The sequence below is a fragment of the Urocitellus parryii genome, chromosome 10 (assembly GCF_045843805.1).
Source record: "Urocitellus parryii isolate mUroPar1 chromosome 10, mUroPar1.hap1, whole genome shotgun sequence".
Taxonomy (NCBI): Eukaryota; Metazoa; Chordata; class Mammalia; order Rodentia; family Sciuridae; genus Urocitellus; species Urocitellus parryii.
The window spans coordinates 75,713,135-75,738,108 of record NC_135540.1 but is presented as its reverse complement, the minus strand read 5'-3'; the positions used below and the strand labels follow the sequence as shown (position 1 = coordinate 75,738,108).

The window sequence follows — 24,974 nt, the reverse complement described above, 5'->3', positions numbered from 1 at the left end:
TACACATAACATCATTTTGAACCCCATAAATACACAAAATTAAAATATGTCAATGTTTATACAAAATTAAAAAATTATTATGGTTTTATTTCATTAACTCTTTATAACAATTTATTATCAGAAGGGAGAATCCTATTATGTTTTATTCTGGAGCTAAAGGTCTTTAACCATTATACTAAGCCCATTATACTAGTTATATATTCAAAAATTTTTATCAATACAATAGTTTTACAAATTTATGTGATACAGTGTGATGGTTTGATACATGTATCATTATGTGATGATAATATTATATGGCAATCATTAGCATATCCCTCACCTCAAACATTTATCTTTTTTATGGTGAAACATCCTTTGCCGCAGGCCGGCTGCAGCAAAATAACGGGGAGGGGGTGACGAACAACTTGTGTAGATTGATACAACAGGAGTGGGAGCCGTTTATTGTAGGACAACAGAAGTATTTATACATTCCACACAGCTTATCTTAATTAACATAAACTAGATACAATAGTCAACCAGTAAGAAATCTCCACACTTAATGGCTCCCTGGCGTTACTTCACAAACCACTCCCTCTGGCATTTTGCCAGGTGCCATCCAGACTTGTTTACCGACCCTAACATTTCTCTGGCAAAATGCCAGGTGCCATCCTGACTTGTTTACAGACTCTAACAATCCTTTATGAACTTTTTTATTATCTTCTGTTAGTGCATGGTGTTTTGAGAGAAGTAAGAACTTAATTTAACTCAGAATCAAAAATTATGATTTAAATATAAATAAAGTCTAAGGTTATACATGATTATACATCTCTAACACATTGCAAGAAAGGTCAAAGTGCCATAGGACATTTTTTTCTATCTTTCTTCTTTTTGTGGTACTGGAGATTTGCCAGGAAGGGCAAAGAAACACTTTTACATTAATGCTAGAAGTGTCTCTGACAATTAAGGTTCAGAATATTGCTGGGATATGGCAAAAATATAAACCAACAACAGTCTTCATTGGGGAGTTATTATAGTCAATATTGTTCTTCATTTTTTAAAAAAATTTACCTAGTTTTTGGCATAATGCCTTACAAGATACGATAGCTAAGATTAAGCATGTTGAAAGTTTCTACTGAAAACAATATCTTTCATAATAAATATAAAATATTACTAAATGACTTGACTAGTTAATTACATTTTATTTTATTACTTTAATGTCTGGATAATAAAAATACTGCCTGTGCATACATATTAATTTTCTTGGCTGCAAATGGTAGATTTTCTAAATAAATGCAAACTTACTTTTGAGAAAAAATACCAATCACTTTTGATTCAGTGCTCTTTTTTTTGGTAGTATGTTCTCCTTTCAGTCTTCAGACTGAAATAATTTGCAAATGTTTATAAGCTGCATTAGCTTGTAAGAGCCTTTTATAAAGCTGGAAACTAGTAAACCAGGGAATTCATAAAAAGGGGATGTCTGGAATGTCCATGAAATAGTTTCATTTTAAATGATGTGTTCTGATTATTAGCATCTAGGGCATTTTAAAAATACCTCTAAACCTGATTCCTGAATTATATGGGTTTTAAAAAGCAATTCTTTTGCTGTACAGGCATTTTGAATTTAAAGTAACTTGATTTGCTCAACTTATTTCATTTGATGAGTGTGTGATGTTTCTAGCTCAAATGCTTTGAAAATATCCAATTAAAATTTTTACGCTTCATTGGATGGCCACCGAAGTTGGAATAAAGACTTTTATACCAACGTGGGGAATACAACATCAAAGTAAAAGGTGTTTGGGCAGAACAAGGCAAAGGAAAAACCTGAATAATCTGATGGATGATCTATGAAATAAATGACATGGTTTGTATAGTTTAGATTTTTGGACACAATGTCTGCCATTCTCCAAAATCTCACATAGACTCTTGACTTGATGTAAATACAGTTTAAGGGTAGCACTAGGTTGGCAGTGGATATATTTAAAGTCAATGGTGTTTTTACAAATAAATGGTTATAATTTTGAGATATAAATCTAAAATGCCTTCCATTTTAGTATTTTATATAATGTGGAGAGGCACATTTTTAATTTCAACTTTTCATTTTAATGGTTTTCTTCTCCTGTGCATTATTGACTCACTTCTATACTTGCTTTGATACATAGTATTTAATTTTGTATTAATTTTCTAAAATCAATATTTGTGCTATGTTTTGAATGACCAGGAATAACTTATTAAACAAAGACAGAGTAACATTATCATAAAAGCATGGCACATCTTTATAATGAAAAAAAATCACTGAGATTTCTATACTATCATGGTAACTGTTCACCTGTTTTCAGAGATGAATATTTTGTGTTGCTTGAAATTTTTTTTCTTGGTGCCACATGTAAAAATGGCTATAACAAAATTTTAAGAGTAATTTTAGTGCTACATTTCTGTTTTATACTCTGGGAAGATTTTTCTAAAGACTCATTAAATTGCTATTTTGGTTAATGAATAGATTTAGTTATGTGGCTCATAATTATCTGAGAAAATCTGAAGTTCTTAAATGTTCACTTATGTAATGATGAGGTTTTCTTTATTGGTTCATTGTGTGTGCTAGTTTTTTCCTAAAACACAAAATGGTCAGAATTTTACTTCTCATTGAATGGACTTCACCTGAATATAAATGTAGTTTGATGTTATAAGTTGCAATGGTTGAGGCATGAATCAGATTAACTGAAGATATTGGTTTAATTTTCTAAATGGTTGTGTTTCTAAGTGGTTGGTTTTGAGTCTTAAGACCATACCAATCTGAAAGGTGTCATTCAACTCTTCTTTTGTTCATCTTTTCTAAAACTGAATGTTTATTTGGTTATACATCTCTAACACATTCCAAGAAAGGTCAAAGTGCTACAGGACATTTTTTCTATCTATCTTTCTTTTTTTTTTTTTTTGTGGTGCTGGGGATTAAATTCAGGGACTTGCACATGCCAGGCACCACTGAGCTACATCCCCAGCTCAAAGTATGTATTTAAAGAGATAAAAACCAGTCTTTTATCAGGTGGAACTGCTAAGCTTTGGTATCAATTAGATTTTTAAAATAATTATTCAGATGATAGAATGAAAATAATAAATAAGTCATATAGTGTTTAAAAATAATGTTCTTTATTGTATACAATAAAACAGCACTAAAGTTTCAAATTCTTAACTGTAACATTTAATAAATTCTAATTTTCTTTTTAAAAACCACAGATATATTTTAGAGAGAAGTCTACAAAACACAGGTCACTTACTTTAAGCATTTTGATTCCTAAACAACTTTCTACTCTTTTAATTTTTTATTCCCACTCTAAGAAATTTTTTTTTAAAACATAATGACTGTTTATTAGCCTGGTCATTTTTTTTTCTGTCTTTATTATATAACATCAAGTTTTATTGCCTATTTTGCATTGCCTTTATCTTTATTATGGATAGGTTGGGAATGTGTAGACCAAAAGATGTAGAATTTATGTGATTAATTTGTAGGCTAGATAATTGTGATATTGAAGCCAACATTCCATGTTTGATTTTCTAAAGGACTTTTAATATTAAGCTTTTGTACTCTTAGTGCCTAGAACAATGCTTAGTACAGTGTAGGACCTGTCATAAAAATCAATTTCACGTTAGCAAGGACCTTTATCTGTCTGATGACTCAAAGAACTTGTGTTTTTGCCTTTCTGTGAATCAGGAATTTAAGCTCCTGCACTCTGGTGATGTGCTGGTTGAGACATCAGATGTGGGAATGAATGAGCTGTGGGGGTGCATCACTTTTAAACTACCTCTGCAGTTAGCTGACTTCTGGTGTCTATGCATATAGTTCATGGGCCAGAATCAATCATGTGGCCTCAACATCACTGCAAAGGAGGCTGGGAAATGCAGCAGAGCACACAGATATTCATAGAACACTGTCTGTATCACAAATTGAAACAGAAAAAAACATTTTCTTACTGGATCGTTCTCCACCTTGTTAATAATATGTAGATTTTATAGCAGTAGCACAGTGTGTTAGATTGGCACAATGGTTTAAGAGTTTAGCCAACTTTTATAAAAAAAAAATTCTAAAACTGCTAGTTAGTTAAATGCTGAATCACTTCTCAATAATAGTTATAAATCTAGAGTAATAATAATCTTTGAGCATCTCCTATAACCTGTACCAAGAGAGCTTTATGTAGAGCTTATAAAATAGAACTTGCCCAAAGCCTCACAGTCAAGATTCTTCAAGATGCAGATAGATGAAAAGCTGAAATTTTATCAATTGCTGAAATTCTCCATCTAGAATTTCTCACTTGTAAAATAAGAATGCTCATTCTTACATGAAATGATGTATTCGAAAGCCAGTACAGTGCCTAATGTTAATACTAGTTTGGTGCCTGGGAGGATTCAAGAAGTACTAGCTTTCTTCCTTCACACATGAAGAATATGCAGGCAGAAGCCATGCTTGCTCAGCTATTGGTTACTATTAAATGCTTCTTCACATAGTTAAAATAATGATTAAATCTAAATGGAGTCTCAAATTTTTTAGCGTATGATTGATTTTTTATTTTTATTTATTTATTTTTATGTAGATTTTTAAATTTATATATGATAGCAGAATGCATTACAATTCTTATTACACATATAGAGCACAATTTTTCATATCTCTGGTTGTATGCATAGTATATTCACACCCATTCATGTCTTCATACATGTACTTTGGATAGTAATGATCATCACATTCTACAATCATTAATTACCCCATGTCCCCTCCTTTTCCCTCCCACCCCTCTGCCCTATCTAGAGTTCATCTATTTCTCCCATGCTCCCTGTCCCTTCCCACTATGAATCAGCCTCCTTATATCAAAGAAAGCATTCAGCATTTAGTTTTTTGGGATTGGCTAACTTTACTTAGCATTATCTTCTCTAACTCCATCCATTTACCTACCAATGCCATGATTTTATTCTCTTTTATTGCTGAGTAATATTCCATTGTGTATATATGCCACATTTTTTATCCATTCATCTATTGAAGGGCACCTAGGTTGGTGATTTTTTATAAGCCATTGATTCCACAGAGTAACTATCTCTGGGCTAATGAATATGGAAGTGAAATAGATTTCAGGATGTAATCCTCCTTAGAGAATCACACTTTAAGGAACAGTAGGGAAATGTACTCTTGACCAAATAAAATCTCAAATTGCTCCCTTTAAAACTCATCTGTAAATAATTTGACTCAGATTTAAAGTGCATTGAGGGTATGCCTTTCTGCCACAACAAATGCAATGGCAAGCATTGTTTCTGCTGACTCATACAAACAATCATAGAGTGGCATCTTGAAGCAACTCAATCTGATGGTCATAACTTTTAGAATATAGAGCAGAATATCATTTGTGTCAAAGGTAAAACCATTCTTATTGTAATGCATTCCACTGTCATATATAAATAAAAAAAGAAAAAAAAATTAGAACCACAAGTTTGGGCAGATAAGTTTTTAGTATGCAAATGGCAACAGCAGAAGACTATCCAGATTGACTGGCTGATTCTCTGAAAATGCATTTTGTAGCTAATTCATCTTGAAGGTTTTATTGAGAGAGATCAATTTTTTTCATCCATAGCACCCTCCATATTGCATAGCACAAGCAAGTGCTCAATAAATATTCAAAAATGAATGGAATCAAACTCTATATTTTGTGGGAGCTCCAAACATTCATCTTTCTGTCACCAACTCAAGACTGTGTACTTCAACCCGAAATTGGTTTAATGTGTAGTTAAGTTCAAATTGTAGATTCAGACAATGGATAAACAGAACAGTTGATAAGGAAAGACATGCTATTTGTTAATCTCTCATAATTTTCTATAAGTTCTATTTCTGTAGCTCATTCATCTCATCATTAGAAAAACACTTCATTGTTATAAATGATGTTAGCTGAACCCAGTACGTAGTTTAGTAAAAAAGAACAGAGTTGGACAAAGTTTAATTCATTTTATTTATTTATTTTTACTTTAAAATATGTTTTTAGTTGTAGATGGATACAATATTTTTATTTATTTATGTGGTGCTGAGGATCAAACCCAGTGCCTCACACATGCTAGGCGACTGCTCTACCACTGAACCACAATCCCAGCCCCTTAATTCATTTTAATTAGTACCACTAATAGTTCTAAGATTTTGATCCAATTAAGCAACAGTTCTGTTTGCTACTTTTCTCATGTGTTATGAGCATAAACTTTAGTGTTTAACAGACTACAGAGTGTACCTGTAATAAGTAACTAATAATACTGGTTCACCTTTATTTTACCCCTTGCCTTACTGACAGTTAATATCATAGCAGTCATATGAAACATATTTCTTTGTCTTTGATTAAAATGCATTATATCTACTGACTGTTGTTTGATTCCAGACTTCATATATAAGGAATGATTGAATATATTCTTCCTGAAGTTAAGTGCTAGTGAAATTTTATCTTTTCTATGCATTAGTATGATACATTTTATGAAATTAATGAACCAGGCCTTGCCACTTACTGTGGTTTTGTGGTGGTTGTCATTATTTTTCCTTTGACTTGCTGCAAGTATATCACATTTTGTGCTCAAAGCAGTAGATATTCATAACTTGAGTCTTCTGGTAAAACTGCAGTCTTTCAGCTTGCTTTATTTGACATTTGTTCTTAAAACTGGATTTAATGGTTTATTGTTCCTATATTTTTTATGGTGAGTTGCACAAATCCTTTATGGAACTATACAGGATATAAATAACAAATGAATGAAAGAAGAAAATGGCTTGCTCAGGGTTTCACAGCTATTAAGCATAGAACTGATCCAGGGCCAATACTATTTTCAGCTATATCATTCAAAAGAGACTAAGAAAGCTTAACCTTTAAAGATTCTTAAACCTCAAAGTTTTCAACTAGGGAACTGACTAGCAGTAGCAGAGGATGTCATCCCCAGATGAAAATGAGGAGGGGGGCTTCTGGAATATAGGTTATTATATTTGAAAAAAGTGCAGCCAAGGCTTTGGAAACCTGCAGGATAAGATCAATAATGTGAGACATTTTTCTTTGCAAAATTCCATAGCCATAGGCTAGCAGCTAAATTGATGATGGGAACATATTGTATAATGCTCTTTCTTACAGTCTGTACAAATGCAGACTTTTCACAGAACAAGTTACATTCAGATTTCCTTTCTGCCTACCAAAATGCCAGCAGCAATAAAGTCTTTTAATTTACTTTGAAAATTTATTTATTTATTTTTGGCCGATGGAGGATGGGTAGGAAATGAGTTTGCTTGGAATTTTTGCAAAGAAAATTCGATTACATCCCAAAAGAAATAATTGTAGTCATTTAAATATTTAAATATAAAGTTAATATTAAATAGAAGAATAAATTTAAAATAATTTAAATCAATGAAATATTGATCTTTAAAAGTCGCCATGGTAGTGGTTTATAATTTTCTAAACTATAATATTTCTCCCTTATAATTAACTCTTAACATATTAATTTTATTTTCTAGAAAGATATTTTCCATTTTGATAAACATTTATAAATACCCATAGGTTGCATAACTTTCCCCAAATACTTCTGTGTAAATTGAAAATAAATTGATAAGAAAAAGATTATTTTCATGAGCTCACAGAAATAACATTGATCAGGTATTGAATTATACCTACAAGATAGAAAAACACATCACTGGGAACATGGGATCTGGGCTGCAAAGGAGAAACTGACATCACAGGAGTCATTCATTGTTTTCAACTTCCACAGCCTTTGTTTGCTTGCTGATCTGTGTTGCTTTCAGGTCTTGCCTCTCCCATTCCTCCTCTTTGATAACATCTCTTATATACTCTTCTCTAAGATGGTAGTTTTCAAGATATGGCCCAAATTCTTGGTTCTTATCTTAGTCCTATTGAATCAGAAACTTTGCAGAAAAACTCAGAAATCTGTTTTATAAGCTTTCCTCCTGTCCAGCTAGTTCTGTTCCATGTTAAAACTTCAGAATCTCTGCCCTAAGCTGTTGGCTAATCATGTCTTCTTAGCATGGAGTTTTGATCATTCACCTAAATCACCCCAACTATCTTGAGTCCTATGGTTTGAACTCAGGAAAAACTGCAACATAACTGGAGACATATCATAGAAGTCATATGACTTCTAGCATTCATTATTTTTAGCATTTATTTATTTCTAGAATTCATAATACTTTTCCAGGGTGTCCTTAAAGCACTTTTCATAGGCAAATTTTATAGAGAAAATTTTGTATTTGAACATTACACTTATGATAAAGACGACTTCATAGAAGACAAGACGAAGAATAAAGTATACCCTATTAATATGTACAAATTTTTCAAAACTCAATTTAATTATGACCTTAGGGCACAGATGGGATCTGGGGGAAGCTCTTCAACACAACATACTTGCCATCAAAGATTTGGCTATGACATCAGTCCAAGAAAATTCCCAGTGCTATTATCTTCAGTCTTACCACATATAATTAAAATAGACTTTCCTAATGTATTAAGATACTTTTCAAGAATGTTCCTCTAACTTCTAGATTCTAGATTTACCTAAGTTTAATTAATTTGTGTGTGTGTATATATATATACTTGTGTGTATTTATAAAACTTAAAATAATGATTTCAATACCATGTGAGATATTATACACTCTGGGATTTTTACTTTTGTTTTAAAAAATGTGTCAGGGAATTCGGCATTTTATTTAAATAATTTTGTTGTTTCTTTTTTGAGTAGAAACTTTTTTATTGCTAAAATTTCTGATAAATGTATTGCTAAAATGTTCTGAAATACATTTTTGCTGTTTATGAGGATTGAAACTAGCATCCTGCATGGTAGGCAAGTGATCTACCACTGAACTATACTCTCAGTTATGTAATTTCTTTAATCACAGACCCAAAGGACAATCAAGTCCATATATAAAATTTTCCCATTAAATGAAAAATCCTATTTTAGCTATTTATTAGAAAAAAATTCCTGGATACATCTTAGGTATATGAACAATTGCTGAGATAAAATGATTTACTGTGTCATCATGTACTCAATTTTTGACTTGTCTGAATAAAGACACTTTGTCAATCCTTGGTCTGGGCAGTTGAAATCCTTGAACCTGAAGTTCAAGGTAATCCTTGTTCTTTCATGGATTCTGGCTTGCAGTTTCTATGTATGAACAATGGAATTTAGCAGTATTCAGAGCTACTAAATATGTACCCTGGTGCAGATTCAGATATAGAAATATTAATTCTGTTGTAAGTAAGTGTTTCATTTTCTACATATTTCCACAGCAGAAATATTTCCAGTATCATCTGTTTCACAGTTTTCAGGCTATAACTCCTCTTCAATGTGTGGCTCTAAAATGTATCAGAATATTTGGAACACTTATTAAAACCAATTGCTGAGCTCCACCTCCAGAATTACTGATTCCATAGGTGCAGGGTAGAGGTATTTACATTCTTAAAATGGGCATTTATATCCAAGGATACTCATACTGATATTCTAGGCAGAATCCATTTTGAGAATGATTGTTCTAACATAGTCTTTCTCAAAGTCAAAGACTCATATCCTTGAATCAGAATCACCTGGACTGCCTAGCTAGTAGAACCTGTGTTTGCAGAATCTGGATCTCCAGGGTATTGTGTCTATGATTTTTAGTAGGACAGATACCCACTCATCTGAGAAGCAGTGAGAATGGTGGTGCAGGGATATTGTTAGTCTGAGAAAACATAAAACAAATTTCCCGTCAAACAATACCAATTTTATACTAGCGATCTGGCATATATAAGTTGCTTTATACAAAGTAATTGAATTATTGATAATGAATGAATGTAAGCACTTAACGGCTACTTCCTGTTTATACCCAGCATCTTTTCTTTATTTTACTACAGAATATATATCATCCATATTTTCACTACTTGCTTGCTTGTCTGTCTCCATGCTTGACAGAGATCTTATCTTATTTTCATTTATCTTCAGTGCCAGATCCAGTATCTGGCACATAATGTGCATAACATCAGAATTCGTTGGGTTAAACAGTTGTAAATGTTAAATAGAATATCTGTTTGAGTAAGCTTGAAGAAATAGCATTGAACTCCCTTGATTTCTTTGAATAAGTATTGAAGTGTTAGAAGAGGAACACCAGTAGGTTGGTTCAAATGCAATATGATGACTAAGACCATAGCTAGAAAAGCTGCAACCAAGTCCCAAAGTGGAGGATGGTACCAAGATATAGCATTAAGACAGGAGGTGGAACATAAAGGTCGTGATGTGTGATTAGCACATCACAACTGCAGCCCATTCAGAAAAGCCACTCTTCAACAGAGAAGGGAATACGTGGGGGAAAAGAAAAGGGATGTTTTGATGAGGGTGATATGTGGTAAGGATTTTGTGGATGACCAGAATATTAAGGACTGTAAAAATGCATCAGGACATGACAAATGGTAAGTTAGTCACTTCTTGTATCCCACGTTAAGTTTGGCAGGCAGGTGACAGCATTTGATATGCTAGGTCCAGTTGCTTTTCATCTTAGTTATGAAGTAAGATTTTAATCAGTCTCATCTACTGCTGCCAACAAGCCTAGAGTAGAAATGGACCATGGTGTGGAGAGCAGCTCCTGGTACTAGGGTTGAAATTGAGGATTGTTTAAATACTGATGTTCTTGTTTCTACTGTTGTCCACACCAATTGTATAAATTCTAAACCCTGTTGTTGTCTCCTTGAATAGGCTTGGTTTGCCCTGATTTTTAATAGTCTTTTTATATTTCCTGTTCCATGCTCCATAGACTGCCTCCCTGCTCTCAGGTCTTTTGTTGTTGCATTTTTGAATTACCCAAATTTTCAGCTTTCTGTACAACAACATAGGTTTCTAATCTGTAGTCCACTTTATTCTTTGAGGCCTGTGTGCATTTGTACTGAATGTTGTTATCATGTCTCACCCAACCATAGCTGGTGTTATACTTTCACCTCTGCCTCACCTATATGAAGTTTTAACATTCTCACACTGAAATTGTAGACTTTACTACCCATGCTCAAATGGTTCCCACTGGATTCTCCTCATTTCCTTATCAGTGTTGTATGGGTCCCTTTCCAAGGAGATCAGGTGAAAATTATATAGTACTTCTATTTAAGATTTTTATTTAGAGATGAAATGACAAAACTTTCCAAGAAAAATGATATCATAACTAACCTGGAAATTCAGAGCCTCAGGAGATTTAAAATATTCTTTCAAATAATATAAGAATTAGATTTTCAGAAAAATTAGCATATATTAAAAACACACAAAATTCTTTGTTTGGTAGGTTTTTCATTAAAGATTTGGCAGGACCTTCAAAAATTGTGAGGTATGTGTGAAGTTATTTACTGTGTGGGAATGTTCCACTCATTGAAGGCCAACCAGCATTTTTTGACAAGGCAGATAAATATAAGCCATATTTCCTATCATTCTAAAACATGCAACAAAGCCCCCAAATGTCCCCAATGTGTTAATGCCAACTCTATAATGAGAATCAATGACTTATTCAAGTTTTCAATTGCTAGGCTTGAGCAGGACTCACAGAAAATGTGGATGTTTAAAACCTAAACAAAATCAGTAAGAAGAAGGGGTAACTATTGTGTAGGCATTCAGCAGTGTGTACCACAGGAGATAGGTTGGTTGATAGTCTGTCTGTGAGGTTCCTTTTAGTTCTAGAATCTATACTATTTACATCCTAAAGTACAATATAAGAGCATGTGTGAGTAGTTAATAGTCATGGGTAATGGGTCTTTAGATTATATAAAGAGGAATAATTATCTATATAGTGATTCAAGACAAATTCTTCGATTACTGAATAGGACTGATACATGAACTTAAAGATAAACAGAGGGCTAGGGTTGTGGCTTAGCCGTAGAGCACTCGCCTAGTATTTGAGAAGTCCTGGGTTCAATCCTCAGCACCACATAAAAATAAATAAAAATAAAAGGTATTGTGTCCACCTTCAACTAAAAAATAAATATTTTTTAAAAAGATAAACAGAAAATGCAATAACTGAGAAATTTAAAATCTAAACTTCCAAAAAATGAAGTGTTATGTTGTATCTTAGAATAAGGTTAATTTGAACTAACTCTTTGCTTAATGAAGGACAGTGCATTCTTGGTAGTAATGAGAACAAATGAAGTGAAGACAGTTTAATTCAAATTTACCTAATTAAAACAATTAGAGCTATACATCGGTTTGTATCTCAGTTCTTTCTGAGAAAGGTTTGTGGATATATTCTTTTGTCCTTTCTCAAATGACTATTATAATAGACATATTATCAGTGATCACCATCTTATTAACTTGAACCCTCAACTATCTAGTATAGTCCTAGAGACCAGTAAATGTTCAATATGTGCTTGCCTCATAAATTGTTTCAATGAAAGACTTTAGAAAAGAATATGTGAATTAAACCTAAGTATATTTCATTTTAAATAGTTTTTAATGTTAAAAATTATTTGCATTTTAAAGCTCTTTTATACCAGATAATCTTGCATGAACTAATACACATTTTTTTTCTATGTGAATTATCTGAACTAGATGACAGATGGCTAAGTATCAGTAATTATTAAAAAACAACAGGCTTTTCTGCATCTATTATCACTCTACTTATTCCCTACTCTCATGTTTTTGTTGTTCTAAAACAGGGATTTGATAAACAAGTGGATGTGTCATATATTGCCAAACATTACAACATGAGCAAAAGCAAAGTGGACAACCAGTTCTACAGTGTGGAAGTGGGAGACTCAACCTTCACAGTTCTCAAGCGCTACCAGAATCTAAAGCCTATTGGCTCTGGGGCTCAGGGAATAGTTTGGTAAGTGGAATGAATTTAAGTCACGCTTTCAAAGGGAAAATGCTGTGTGTGTGTGTGAATCTACTGGATGCAAATGCACAAGTAAAACATGAATAAATACATAACATGACTTTACAGGGAAAATACATTCCACTGAATAAAAATAAAATTATGACTATCATTTGTCACTCATTGCCCACATGCTAACAATTTGAACAACTTGACTTGTGACATTTTTTTTTTGGTCACCAGAAAAAAAAAAAATCCATTACACAACACCATAAAGAAATCAAGAGACCCAGAGGTTTCTACTTGTTGCTAATGTATTTAGGATTTTTTATTTGTATGTTTCACAGGAAGAAATGAAAAGCTGTCTCAAGATAACAGTAAATAAATCCCCCTATATTATGTGTGAGGGGTAAATGATGACTCAAATGTTCTTGTGACTTTTAAAGTTCAATGTTTAAAATTTAGTTACCTATCTAAAAAAAAAGTTGTACTAAAAAAATTTGCCTAATGTTTCCAAATGGAAAAATTCTAGGCTCCTTACAATCATTATTTTATAACATTTTGAGTGGCTACTTGAAGTCATGACAAATCTAGATCTGATTTAGCGATTACAAAATGCTTATAAAAGTAATGATATCAGGTTAATTGATAAGCATTTTTTAGATTGTTTAAATATATTATGTGTGTGTGTGTATTGGAGGGTTAGTAGAGGTTGAATCCAGGGATACTTAACCACTGAGCCACATCCCCAGTCTTATTTTGTATTTTACTTAGAGACAGGGTCTCACTGAGTTGCTTAGTGCCTTGCTTTTTCTGAGGCTGGCTTTGAACTCACAATCCTCTGCCTCAGCCTCCTGAGCCGCTGGGATGGCAGAAGTGTGTGCACTACTGTGCCTGGCACAGAATATATTTAGTATGAATAATACTAAATATAATAATAATAATGTTCAACCATTTTGAAGGTTCATACTAATATGTAAAAATTGAGAAAATATGCCCTACATATTTCTATGCTTATAAATAATATTTATGTAATATATTTATTATATTAATTACTTCTAAGTTAATTATTAGGTCTATTTAAAAGCATAAAAACTTTGATGAACTTTGATGGGGTGAATAGGATGATGATGAAATAAACATTTGAAAATATTTTTATTTTATGCTTCCATTTTACTCATATAAAATATTAGTTATTTTAATGATAACAATGAATAATTTTCAATGTTTTTCAAAACTGCATTTTAAATCTCATGAAAGTTTGAAAATTTGATTTGCTTTTTTTTTTGTAAATAAAACCAATTTATTTTGACTCCTTTACATATCAGAAACAAAATGCATAGTTATCTGATAATTATATTGTTGAACTGTGCTTTTTTTTTTTTTGCTAACTTCTGTTGCTATTGGGTGTGTGGTTTGTCTGTTCATAAAATTAGAAAATTTCATAAAAATTTAGAAAATCGCTTAATACTTTTTATTTCTTTTTTTTATCTTCATTAAATTTTTAAAATATATTTTATATTCATTTATTTTGAGTTATAGTGGATGAAATAAAATATAGCAATGTGATTGTGAAACAGCATAGAAAATGCATAAAGTAATAGAATAAAAATAGTAATATTTAGTTTGATTACAATATTTTTTAGTTTAATTTAGTTTGATTACAGGCTTTTTTTTATTTATTTTTTTTAATGTTGGTTGTTCAAAACATTACATAGTTATTGATATATCATATTTCACATTTTGATTCAAGCGGGTTATGAACTCCCATTTTACCCCGTATACAGCTTGCAGAATCACATCAGTTACACTTCATTGCTTTACATATTGATATACTCATGTCTGTTGTATTCTGCTGCCTAGATGCCCTTCAATAGACAAATGGATAAAAAAAAAAAATGTGGCATTTATACACAATGGAGTATTACTCTGCAGTAAAAAATGACAAAATCATAGAATTTGGTGGGAAATGGATGGCATTAGAGCAGATTATGCTAAGCGAAGCTAGCCAAGCCCTAAAAAACAAATGCCAAATGTCTTCTTTGATATAAGGAGAGTAACTAAGAACAGACTAGGGAAGAAGAGCACAAGAAGAAGACTAATATTAAACAAGGATGAGAGGTGGGAGGGAAAGGGAGAGAGAAGGGATATTGCATGGAAATGGAAGGAAACCCTCAGGGTTATACAAAATTACATACAAGAGGAAGTGAGGGGAAAGGGAAAAACAGTACAAGGGGGAGGAATGAATTACAGTAGTGGGGGTAGAGATTGATTTGCTTTTTTTGGGGCAACAGTTTATTTTCAATATCCATGCTTGGTTGATGTGAATGCAGAAGTGCACTGCTAGTGTACTTACTAAATCCTAACACTAAAATTTAAGGCTAATTTAACAAATATACCAAGGGTATTGTTGAAATTCACCTAGTTAGTTACTAACTTCCTAATATCAAACAGTAGTTAATTTTGCAATGTGAAAGGTAGAACATTTTATTGTTTTTAAAAATGGATCAAACCTTTCATTTCAAGGATATTAAAATAGGTAAACAAGTAAATACATTTTTATTTTCAGTAATTATTTATGTATTCTTATTGTTCAGGTATGAGGTAACATCTTGTGGTTCAAAATATTTTCATGGTATGGTAGGCAAAATAATGGTTACCCCAAAGAGCATAGGTCCTAAGCCCCAGAATCCTTGATTACCAGGTATAGTAAAAGGGGCATTACAGATGTGATTAAGATTAAGGACCTTAAAATTGGGAGATTATCTTGGAATATCCAGGTTGTATCAATATAATAACATGAATCCTCAAAAGCAAAGCAGAAGAATGGATTAAAGAGATGCAATAGGAGCAGATGGAGAAGAGGTTTGAAACATGAGAGAGACTTGCCTTGTTTCTGGCTTTGAAGATGGAGGAACTGAGGCCATGAGCCAAAACATATGGTTGGCTAACAGAAGCTGGACAGGTAGCTATCAGAAAGAAAATGGAAAACTTAGTCCTACAATGATAATGCATTTAAAATCTGCCAATAGCCCAAATGAAAGGAAACAGTTTCTCCTCTAGCACCTGTAGAAATTAATTCACCTTGCCGACATCTTGATTTTAAGCCTGTGAAACCTATATAGAGCTTTTGACCTTCAGAACTCTAAGATAATAATTTTGTGTTGTTTAAGCAATTATGTTAATGATAATGTGTTGTGGCAATAATTCTAATACACATGATATAACAAAGATTCTAATATTAAAAAAAGTGATGCAAAACTCCTAAATTTACTAGGGAATGAAGAAAACTGAATGATGATTAGCTACCTTTCTTTGATGGAAAACTGTAGAATATTGACACAAGAAAATTTTCCTGAATAACATTCTCAGTACAGATGTCCAAATACTTCTTGGGATAATTTCTTTTTCCTTCCAAAAAAACTTCCATGGAAAATTAGGACTGCCAGTGAAGGGAAAGAGATAGAACTCTTAACAACTTAAAAATAGATTCAAAACAGCATTTTGCTCAAGAAATTAACAAAATGTCACAGAAAAATTTGAAAATCTTATACTTAGAATTTTATAGTATGTTTTATAGGATATTTGGGGCTTCTATTTCTTCTTTTTTATGGGATGAAAATAATTCTTAGTCTTTGGTATAAAAACTGAAAACAACTGTTAATAATGAAAGTATCCCTGAATTTTTAATCTACTTTTAGGACAAATTTATCAGCAAATTTGCAATGAAAAAAAAATAACTGAATTCCAAAATTTTTACCTATAAGATTCCTGAAGTGATTAGTCCTTGATGAGGGAAACAGAATCATATTCAGGCTGGCAAAGAGCAAGATGAAAGGCAGAATGGAATTTCTCACTTTCTACTCTATCATGTGTATAGACACTACAATCAGAGGACCCTCCTCCCTGACACAGATGGGGTGGGTTGTCCTTCCTTGCCCCTTTTCTTCCACCTAGGTTTTGAGTTATCTTTGCTTTACTTATGTAATTTAGGTCTTTAATGTATTTTTTCTCTTGTAGATCTTTTGTTCCCATATTTTTTATTAGTGCATTGTAATTACACACAATGCTAGGGTTGGTTTTTACATATTTGTACATGAACATGATAGAATATGATTTGATCAGCATCATTCCCCAATATTTCCCCTTTCCCTCCTCTTCTCCCTCCCCCTGGTCCCTTTCTTCTACTTTTCTTTATTCATTCTTCTTTATTCACTTAGGTTGGTTCCATAGTTTAGCAATTGTGAGTTGAGCTGCTGTAAACATTGATGTGGCTGCATCCCTGTATTTTATTATTTGTAGACTTGCTCATTGCCTTTCTAACTGGAGAGAGAGAAAATTTAATGTGGTCTTGATTGACATTTCCCTCATCACAATTCTTTTTCATATATTTGTTGGTCATTTGTGTTTCTTCTTTTGAAAAATATTTGTTTCCTTCTTTTGACCATTCCCTGATTGGATGATTTGCTCTTTGTGTGTGTGTTTGGCGGGGGTGGGGGTGATATGATCATACAATTTTTGTCTTTAATTCTGTTTATGTGGTGAATTATATTTATTGATTTGCATATGTTGAACAAACCTTGCATCCCTGGACTGGAATCTCTTGATCATTGAGTATTATCATCTTGAATTGTTTTTGAAAGTGATTTGCTAATGTTATTTTGAGGATTATTGCATCTATGTTTATTAGGGATATTGGTCTGTAGTTTTCATTCCTTGATGTATGTTTGTCTGATTTGAATATTATAGAATATATTTGTAAGTAGTCCCTCCCTTTCAATTTCATGTGAAAATCTGAGACAGACTGGTGTTATTTCTTCTTTAAAAGTCTGGCAGAACTCAGTTGAAACTTTATCTGGTCCTGACATTTTCTTTGTGGAAGGTTTTTAATTGCTGTTTTGATTTTATTATTTGATATTGGTTTGTTTAGGTTTTCTTTATCTTCCTGTATTAGTTTGGGAAAGTCATAGAATTTTGTTTAGAAAATTTCTAATGTTTTCTAGACATTCCATTTTTTAAAATATAAATTTTCAAAATGGTTTCTAATGATTCTCCAATTGTTAGCAGTGTCTGTAATGGTATCTCCCTTTTCACCTCTGATTTTGTTTATATGAATCCTCTCTTTCTTTTGCTTAGTTTGGTTAAGGATTTATTAATTTCATTTCTTTTTGAAGGATCTTTTTTTGTTTTATTGATACTTTGTGTTGGTTTTTATTCTCAATAGCATTAATTTTGGCTCTGAATTAAATTATTTCCTGTCTTCTATTGATTTGGGCATTAATTAATTTTTTCTAAGACTTTGAGGTGGAGCATAAGCTTACTTATTTGGGAACTTGCTATTGTTTTATTGTAGAAATTCAATGTTATAAAGTTTCTTCTTAAAACTGCTTTCATATTGTTCTGGATACTTTGATATGTTGTATCTCTGTTCTCAATTGTTTCTAAGAATTTCTTTATTTCTCCTATCATTTCTCCTGATACATTCTTAATTTAAGTGTTGTTCAAACTATCTGGGATTTAATGCCAAAATTATTTTTTAATGTAATTAGGTACACTGATATGTAGGGCATATAAATTTACTATCACTATATTTTCTTGTTGGATCATTTCCTTTACCAGTATGTAGTGACTTTCTTTGTATTTTCTGATTAACTTCCATTTGAAGTCTACTTCTTCAAATATGAGAATAGCCAGTTCTGCTGGTTTTTGAACTGCATTTGCATTGAATATTTTTCTATCCTTTTACTTTCAGCCTATGGATGTCTTTGCCTAAGAGATGAATCTTTTGCAAGCAGCATAGAGTTGGATCTTGTTTTTAAATCCATTCAGCCAATCTATATCTTTTAACTGGGTAGCTGAGACCACTTACAGTTAGTGTTATTATGAAGAGATGTTTGTTATTTCCTGCCATTTTGGTTTGTTTGCTATATTTATTTCTGTCTGGACTTTAATTTAGTTGGTTTTCCTTCTACTGAGCTTCATCTATTTGAGATTTTTTTCTTTTTTTTTTAGCTTTTAATAAATTTTTCATAGTTTCTCCTGGAATTTCATCCAGTTCTATATCTATGGATTCCTTTGTTGGGGGATTGTGAATTTTGAGGGAAGATTTGATTGCCTGTTTCCTTAAGGGTTTTGACTTATGCATCAATTGACATTAGTTACCTTTCTTCTTTTATATGACTGTTCCTTTGAGTGTAGTTACCTTTTTATTCGAGGCACTTCTCTGTTTCTAATGTGTGAGTAGTTGTCCAGGACTGGTACATGAGGTCCCCTTCTAGTTGTCCCTACTTGGGGCCTGGTTGTTGGTTTGGTCCCTCTCTAGTTTTTATGTTGAGGTATTTTTGAGGCCTAAGTGATGCTAGTTTTTGTGTGGAGGGAGGGTCACTGTTACTTGCATGACTTGTGAATATTGCTTAGCAGTAATACTCCCTATTCTCTGAACTTGAGATATCCCAATCAATTTCCAGCCCTTATTAGAGATGGAGAGAACCTGGGAAAACAATAATGTTAGCAACAGATGTATGTTCTTGAAATAAATGTTTAGCATCTACTTTGACATCTATAGCATTAATTACCACCTGTATAGGAATGTGGGTTAGCAATTAACCTCAGCACCAAACAACAACTCGACAACAATAACAAAAACCAACTAAATCAGACATTAAACAACAACATGAATGGGATAGAAAATACATAGACTACCTAAATCTATCACATAGTGAAATTATATTTTCTTAAGTGAAGAGAAAATAAGGGAGGAAAGCAAGATAAAGTTTAAAATATTTAAAAAGTAAACAGAGGAGAAGCAAGAGATAGGTAGCCAATGATGGCTATAAAGAAGGAGGAATAAAAATAACTAAAGGTAATACAATAATGAAAGAGGGGAAGAGGGAACAAGAAAATTCAGCTATTAATGGTAGAAGAGAATGAAGAAGGGACAGTAAGAGGAAAAAAGTCAAGGTATGAATGAATAAATGTAAGATACAAACAACTAAATTCCTGTAAAATTTTATCCCTCCAAAGTCAAACCAAGGCTAAATAATAAATGGGTGAAGAATAAAACAATAAAAGCGAAGTAAAATTATATGAAAAATATATATTATATATGTATTATATATATACATATTTGATATTTAACCCTATCCATCCCGTGAGAACATGTATACACTCCCATGCCTATACCCACAGTCATGCAGAATGGTACAAGCAAAAAATTTAATTCAATTTAATTTAGAAATTTAAATTTAAATTTTTAAAATGAATAAAAATTGGGTGGATATGGAAAAATATAAAAATTCTTAATGAGAAATAAAGGGCTTATGTACCCTAGGTGGTCAAAACTGTTGGCAAGATTTATTTGCATTCTTTGTATTTATTTTTGGTCTCTGTTAACTTTGGGTCAAGGGCTGTTAAGTTCAATGCCTTTGTGTTTCTCACCGAGCTGCCAGTCATTGTTGCTAGGAGCCAAAGCTGGTTGTAGGTAATTCTTAGCTTCCTGTCTCTCAGTATAGGGAAGGGTAGACTGAAGAATACTGACAAATGGTGTATATCTCTGTAGTGGGGCTTGTATAAAGTTCTAAATTAGAGGTTCCTGAGGTTGGTATTGAGTCTTGGCTCAACTTTGAAAATCTTTTGGTGGATATTTGAAATTTGATCCATACCCCCCCCCACCACCGTTGTTGGGAAAATGCTGATCTCTGCTGGATGTCTGGCTCAGACTTTAAACCTCTTCACCACTATGAATGGGAATTACCCAGGATCAAACCTGGAGTGCAGATGCACCTATCTAGCCACTTATTGACATTGTTCCAATAGCTCACATGGGATTCCAGCAACAAGGGGAGCTCTGTTTGTTTGGTAACCCAAGTCTGATTCACTCTGGGCATGATTCTGTTTCAGTCACACTGGTCCAGGCATACTCTGGACCCCACAATATATGACTGACTGCTGAGTCAGATTGACAACTTCCTTTATGAGTTTCTGATCTCCCTTCTCTGGTTGCTTCTGCCCAGCCACTTAAAACTGACTCCTGACCATGGTTCATCTGGTAACCTGACTTTCTACCTTTGGGTCTAGCAATTTGAGGGACTTTTTACTCAACAACTCCTCTACTATCTCTGGTTAAGATCAGTCTCCCTCTCTATTCCACAGGTTCCCTAAGCAATCTATTTTTATTTATTTTTTTTGGGGGGGGGCTATCAGGGATTGAATTCAGGAGCACTCGACCACTGAGCCACATCCCCAGCCCTATTTTGTATTTTATTTAGAGACAGGGTCTCACTGAATTACTTAATGCCTCGCCTTTGCTGAGGCTGGCTTTGAAATCATAATCTTCCTGTCTCAGCCTCCGGATCCAGATCTTCTGGGATTGTAGGTGTGTGTCACCCCACCCAGCACAGCAATTTATTTTTTTCCATAGCATTTTCCTCTGTCTGTACAAAACTCAGAAGCTGTGCCCACTGCCACCACCTGCCAAGCTAGTGTATCTCTAGCATATTGTTCCTTATATTATGTTTGAAGTTTCCAACTTTCTTTATCTCTTAGGTTTCTTTTACTGACCAGTGTTGAATTTCCTTCGTTATCCATCTTACTGAGGAGCAGTCTTCCCATTATTTACATCTTGAGCTAAGAAACTGCTGGGAAGTACATTCCTCCTCTAACCCCCCATTTTTTCTTCCTCTGCCTCTTTGATATCAAACACATGTCCATTCCCAGGCATGTTCCATAGATCTTTCCTATGTTCATGACAATTGTCAGATCCACATAGTATCTTAAATATTCTTAAACAATCTCGAGTGTAGTTACTGGTTAAAATTGGAAGCTAGGAAATGATTGGGTTCTCTAGGGGACAAACTGAAGCTAAACATTCATTAATTTTACTTAACTTTCTTTGAAACACGAATAAAACATGGAGCAACCGGTTGCAAAAGAGATGTCATCAAAAAAATGTTTTTGCATATGTCTCTATAAAATTGTGTGTCTGTGTGTATGTGTGTCATGTTCACGCACCTGTGCAAGAAGGATTATGCTTCTCAAGTATAAATGTTGACATATTGGTACTTCTGTCACAGAATCACCAATTTCTGATCTTGCTTGAAATGGAGTCTTATTTCCACTGTTCTAGTTACCTTTAGTTTGTAACTGGTTCTTGCTATTTCTTTCCCCTCTTTTAACTATTTTATTACTTAGTTAACATTAGGTGGAAAGGGCAATAATAAAATGTCTTCAAAAGAAATAGACCACTACTATTTTTTTATTTACCATGAATGATAGTGCAAAAATGTCATTATTGGGAACAATGAAGATTTTCCTTCTACCTCTGAGGAAAAGAAAGATTATCTGTTGAAGTAGAAACAATGAGAATTGTTCTGCTTTACTGTGTGAACTGAGTCCTGTGCAACTTCATAGGTGGGAATTATAAAGTAATATTTAAGATGACTTTTTAACAACCTTTCAGGAGCCAGTTGAACAAATCATTTCAGAACACTGTCCCCATCATCAGGAAAAAGTCTCATTTAGTGTTTTATCCTACTTCCAGTCCTAGACTGAATAAACAATCATAGGAAGAAATCAACAGCCAGGATTTCATTGTCTGTTCTCACTTCCATCCTGCTGTTCTTTGCCAAGCCTAGGAACATTTTATGTGTCTCATTTCTTTCTCCAAAGATGATTCAAAGTGACAGCGAAAGTGATGACAAAAGTCAACAGCTTAGTTGAGAAGACTGTCCAAGTTTGGTGTGCTCATTATGCAAAAAGAGCTGATTGTATAGTTTTAAATGATAGGTTATAAAACCACATTTTTTCCTTCTTGAATGTGGTCCCAATCCAATTATGTGAGGTGGTGTTTAGCAGGATATTTTTAGCAAGGATATAAGTTTAGTAGAAATAAAAGTACAGAATTATGGTGGCTTATTATAAAAAAAATCATACCTTGAAAATTGGATATTTAGAAATAAGATGATCATTTTATGTTAGCTAAATTTTTCGGAAATACCAATTATTTAGCAGATGTTTTAACCATAGTTGAAAGAACTATAGTTATGAAATGCTCTGGAAATAATTCAATGAATTAATTAACCTTCAGTGAAATACATATCCATGTACATGTGTAAATAGCCAATACATGGTTATCATATTATATGAATATATATATATATATATTTACCAACCCAAAGGTTTAGTTTAATTAAATATACATGATATATATTATTTTAAATATATAAATATATATAAATATAATATTTTGAGATATATCTTTCTGATTTTCCACAAAAATCTGAAAAAAAATATTTCTGGTAGATGTCCTTCAGTTTGAGGTCTGCATTAACGAAACTGTACGCAGGTAAGCAATCTAATATTTCAATTGTTAGGCATGTTCAGCAAAACCTAAGCTGTTTGCGTATTCATATTTGAAAAAGTGCTTATGGCTTATCTCATTGCCTTCTTTTGATAAGAGGATGCTAGTGGCTTTAGTGATCTGGTAAGCAATATTCTAGTAGCTTAGTCAACTTAAGGGTTAGGAAGATTTGCAAAAAATCTCAAATCCCTGTTCTTTTGGCTTAAAAAGTATGTGTCTCTTTATGGCCCTCACCTTAGGGAGATAGGGATCAAAAACATTCAGGAAGGAACACTGTTACTTTTTTTATTTTATAACATTTTATCTAGTAGATCCTTCATTGGCCCAGAGTCTGATATTGTACCCATATTATCTTGGTACATATGTTTACAAAAACATAAGTAGTTTAACCTTACTTACTCCCCAAATAGGATTTAAAGTGATGAAAAAAAAAAAACACAAAAAAAGATGCAATGATGTTACTGGCATATAGACAAGAATTCTCCGAGGGGTGCTAGGTCCATGTTCTTGACAACCCAGACAAAGAATTGAGTGAGACACAGGAGTTTGGTAAACAAAACAAAGTTTTATTGAAAGTGTAAGTTCATCCAGATAGAGCAGAGTCAGCCACATTAGGAAGTATCTCAAGGTCCCATCTACATGGTGTAGCTTGCTTTTATTGATCTGTGCTAGTTTTCCCTCTTCATCTCCGGGTAGAACTGGGCTTGATAGGCAACCTGATTGGCAGTTGAATTTGACATAATTTCCTCTCTATTTCCCAGGCCTAAATTTTCCATTCCCCCCACCCAAAAATGCAGAGAGGGGTAGCAAACTGCAATGCTAATGAAATGTTAACTAGCAACTAGTTAACTTTAAGTCAGGTTAGTCCCTTGGGCTATTGTAATGCCCAATTTCAGAGACTTTCTTTCTTGTTTTTAAACTTTAATTTTTTTTTTTTTAGTTGTAGATGGACACACAGTATCTTAGTTTATTTTTATATGGTGTTGAGGATCAAACCCAGTGCCTCACACATGTGAGGCAAGCACTTTACTACCAAGCTACAGCTCTAGCCCTTGGGAACTTTCTCTTCAAGATCTTCAATTCTCCCATAGTTGTCTAGCTTTATCCCTTTAACTATAAGATGTCCCAGTTTCCCCTCATAGGAAGATGCTAGGTGGGGCTGAAGGGCTCCAACACTTCTGCTGACCCCATTTCCTACCCAACAGTTTCCCTAAGAGACATGATCCCCAAATTCCTTTTGGAGAAGCTGCTGAAGTTCTCTTTTTCCATATCTGCTTCAAAGTTGACAGAGGGGTTGTTATTCCTAACATGTTGGGCTTCATGAAATTCTCTCCCTAGCTGGTCCAGTCTACTGAAGAAGGGATCTGTCTCTTGTTGTTCCAGAGGTTTGTATCCCCTATGCATCATCATTTGAGAGTGGACTCTATTGACAGTGCTGTTGACATTGAAAGAGGTGAATTTTGTTAGTAATTCAAATAGGTCAGATCCAAATAATGAAGATGTCAGGAGGAACATTCAAAGATGTCCTGCCAAGGGTAGCAACCAAAACATCTTACAAATTCCTGACTCTGATCCCTGTAACTCTGATAATTGTTGTTGGAGTCAGTAGGCACATTCTGCTAATTTCTTTGCTGTATCTCTTATAATTCCACATCGGTTACTATACATCTAATATGTAAGAGACTTGGGGAAGAAATGGTTAATATATCTGTCAGCATTAAGTCTCTTTAATGCCATTAATAATTCGATGTCAGAATCAAAACTTCTCTCCAGATGCTCTTCTGCTAAGGATGTAGAAAGAAGAGGTGTTTTATAGCTTGTTTTACT

At 33.3% G+C, this 24,974-nt stretch overlaps 1 protein-coding gene across 3 annotated transcripts in view; it reads left to right on the top strand.

Annotated features, from left to right (window-relative positions):
• Mapk10 (mitogen-activated protein kinase 10) overlaps positions 1-24,974 on the top strand; it is a 156,951-nt gene that overhangs the window by 5,099 nt on the left and 126,878 nt on the right. For all 3 annotated transcript variants that reach the window (XM_077803263.1, XM_026413760.2, XM_077803262.1), the window contains exon 2: positions 12,633-12,802. In XM_077803263.1, coding sequence (XP_077659389.1) covers positions 12,633-12,802 — 170 coding nt within the window. The remainder of the gene's footprint in view (positions 1-12,632; positions 12,803-24,974) is intronic.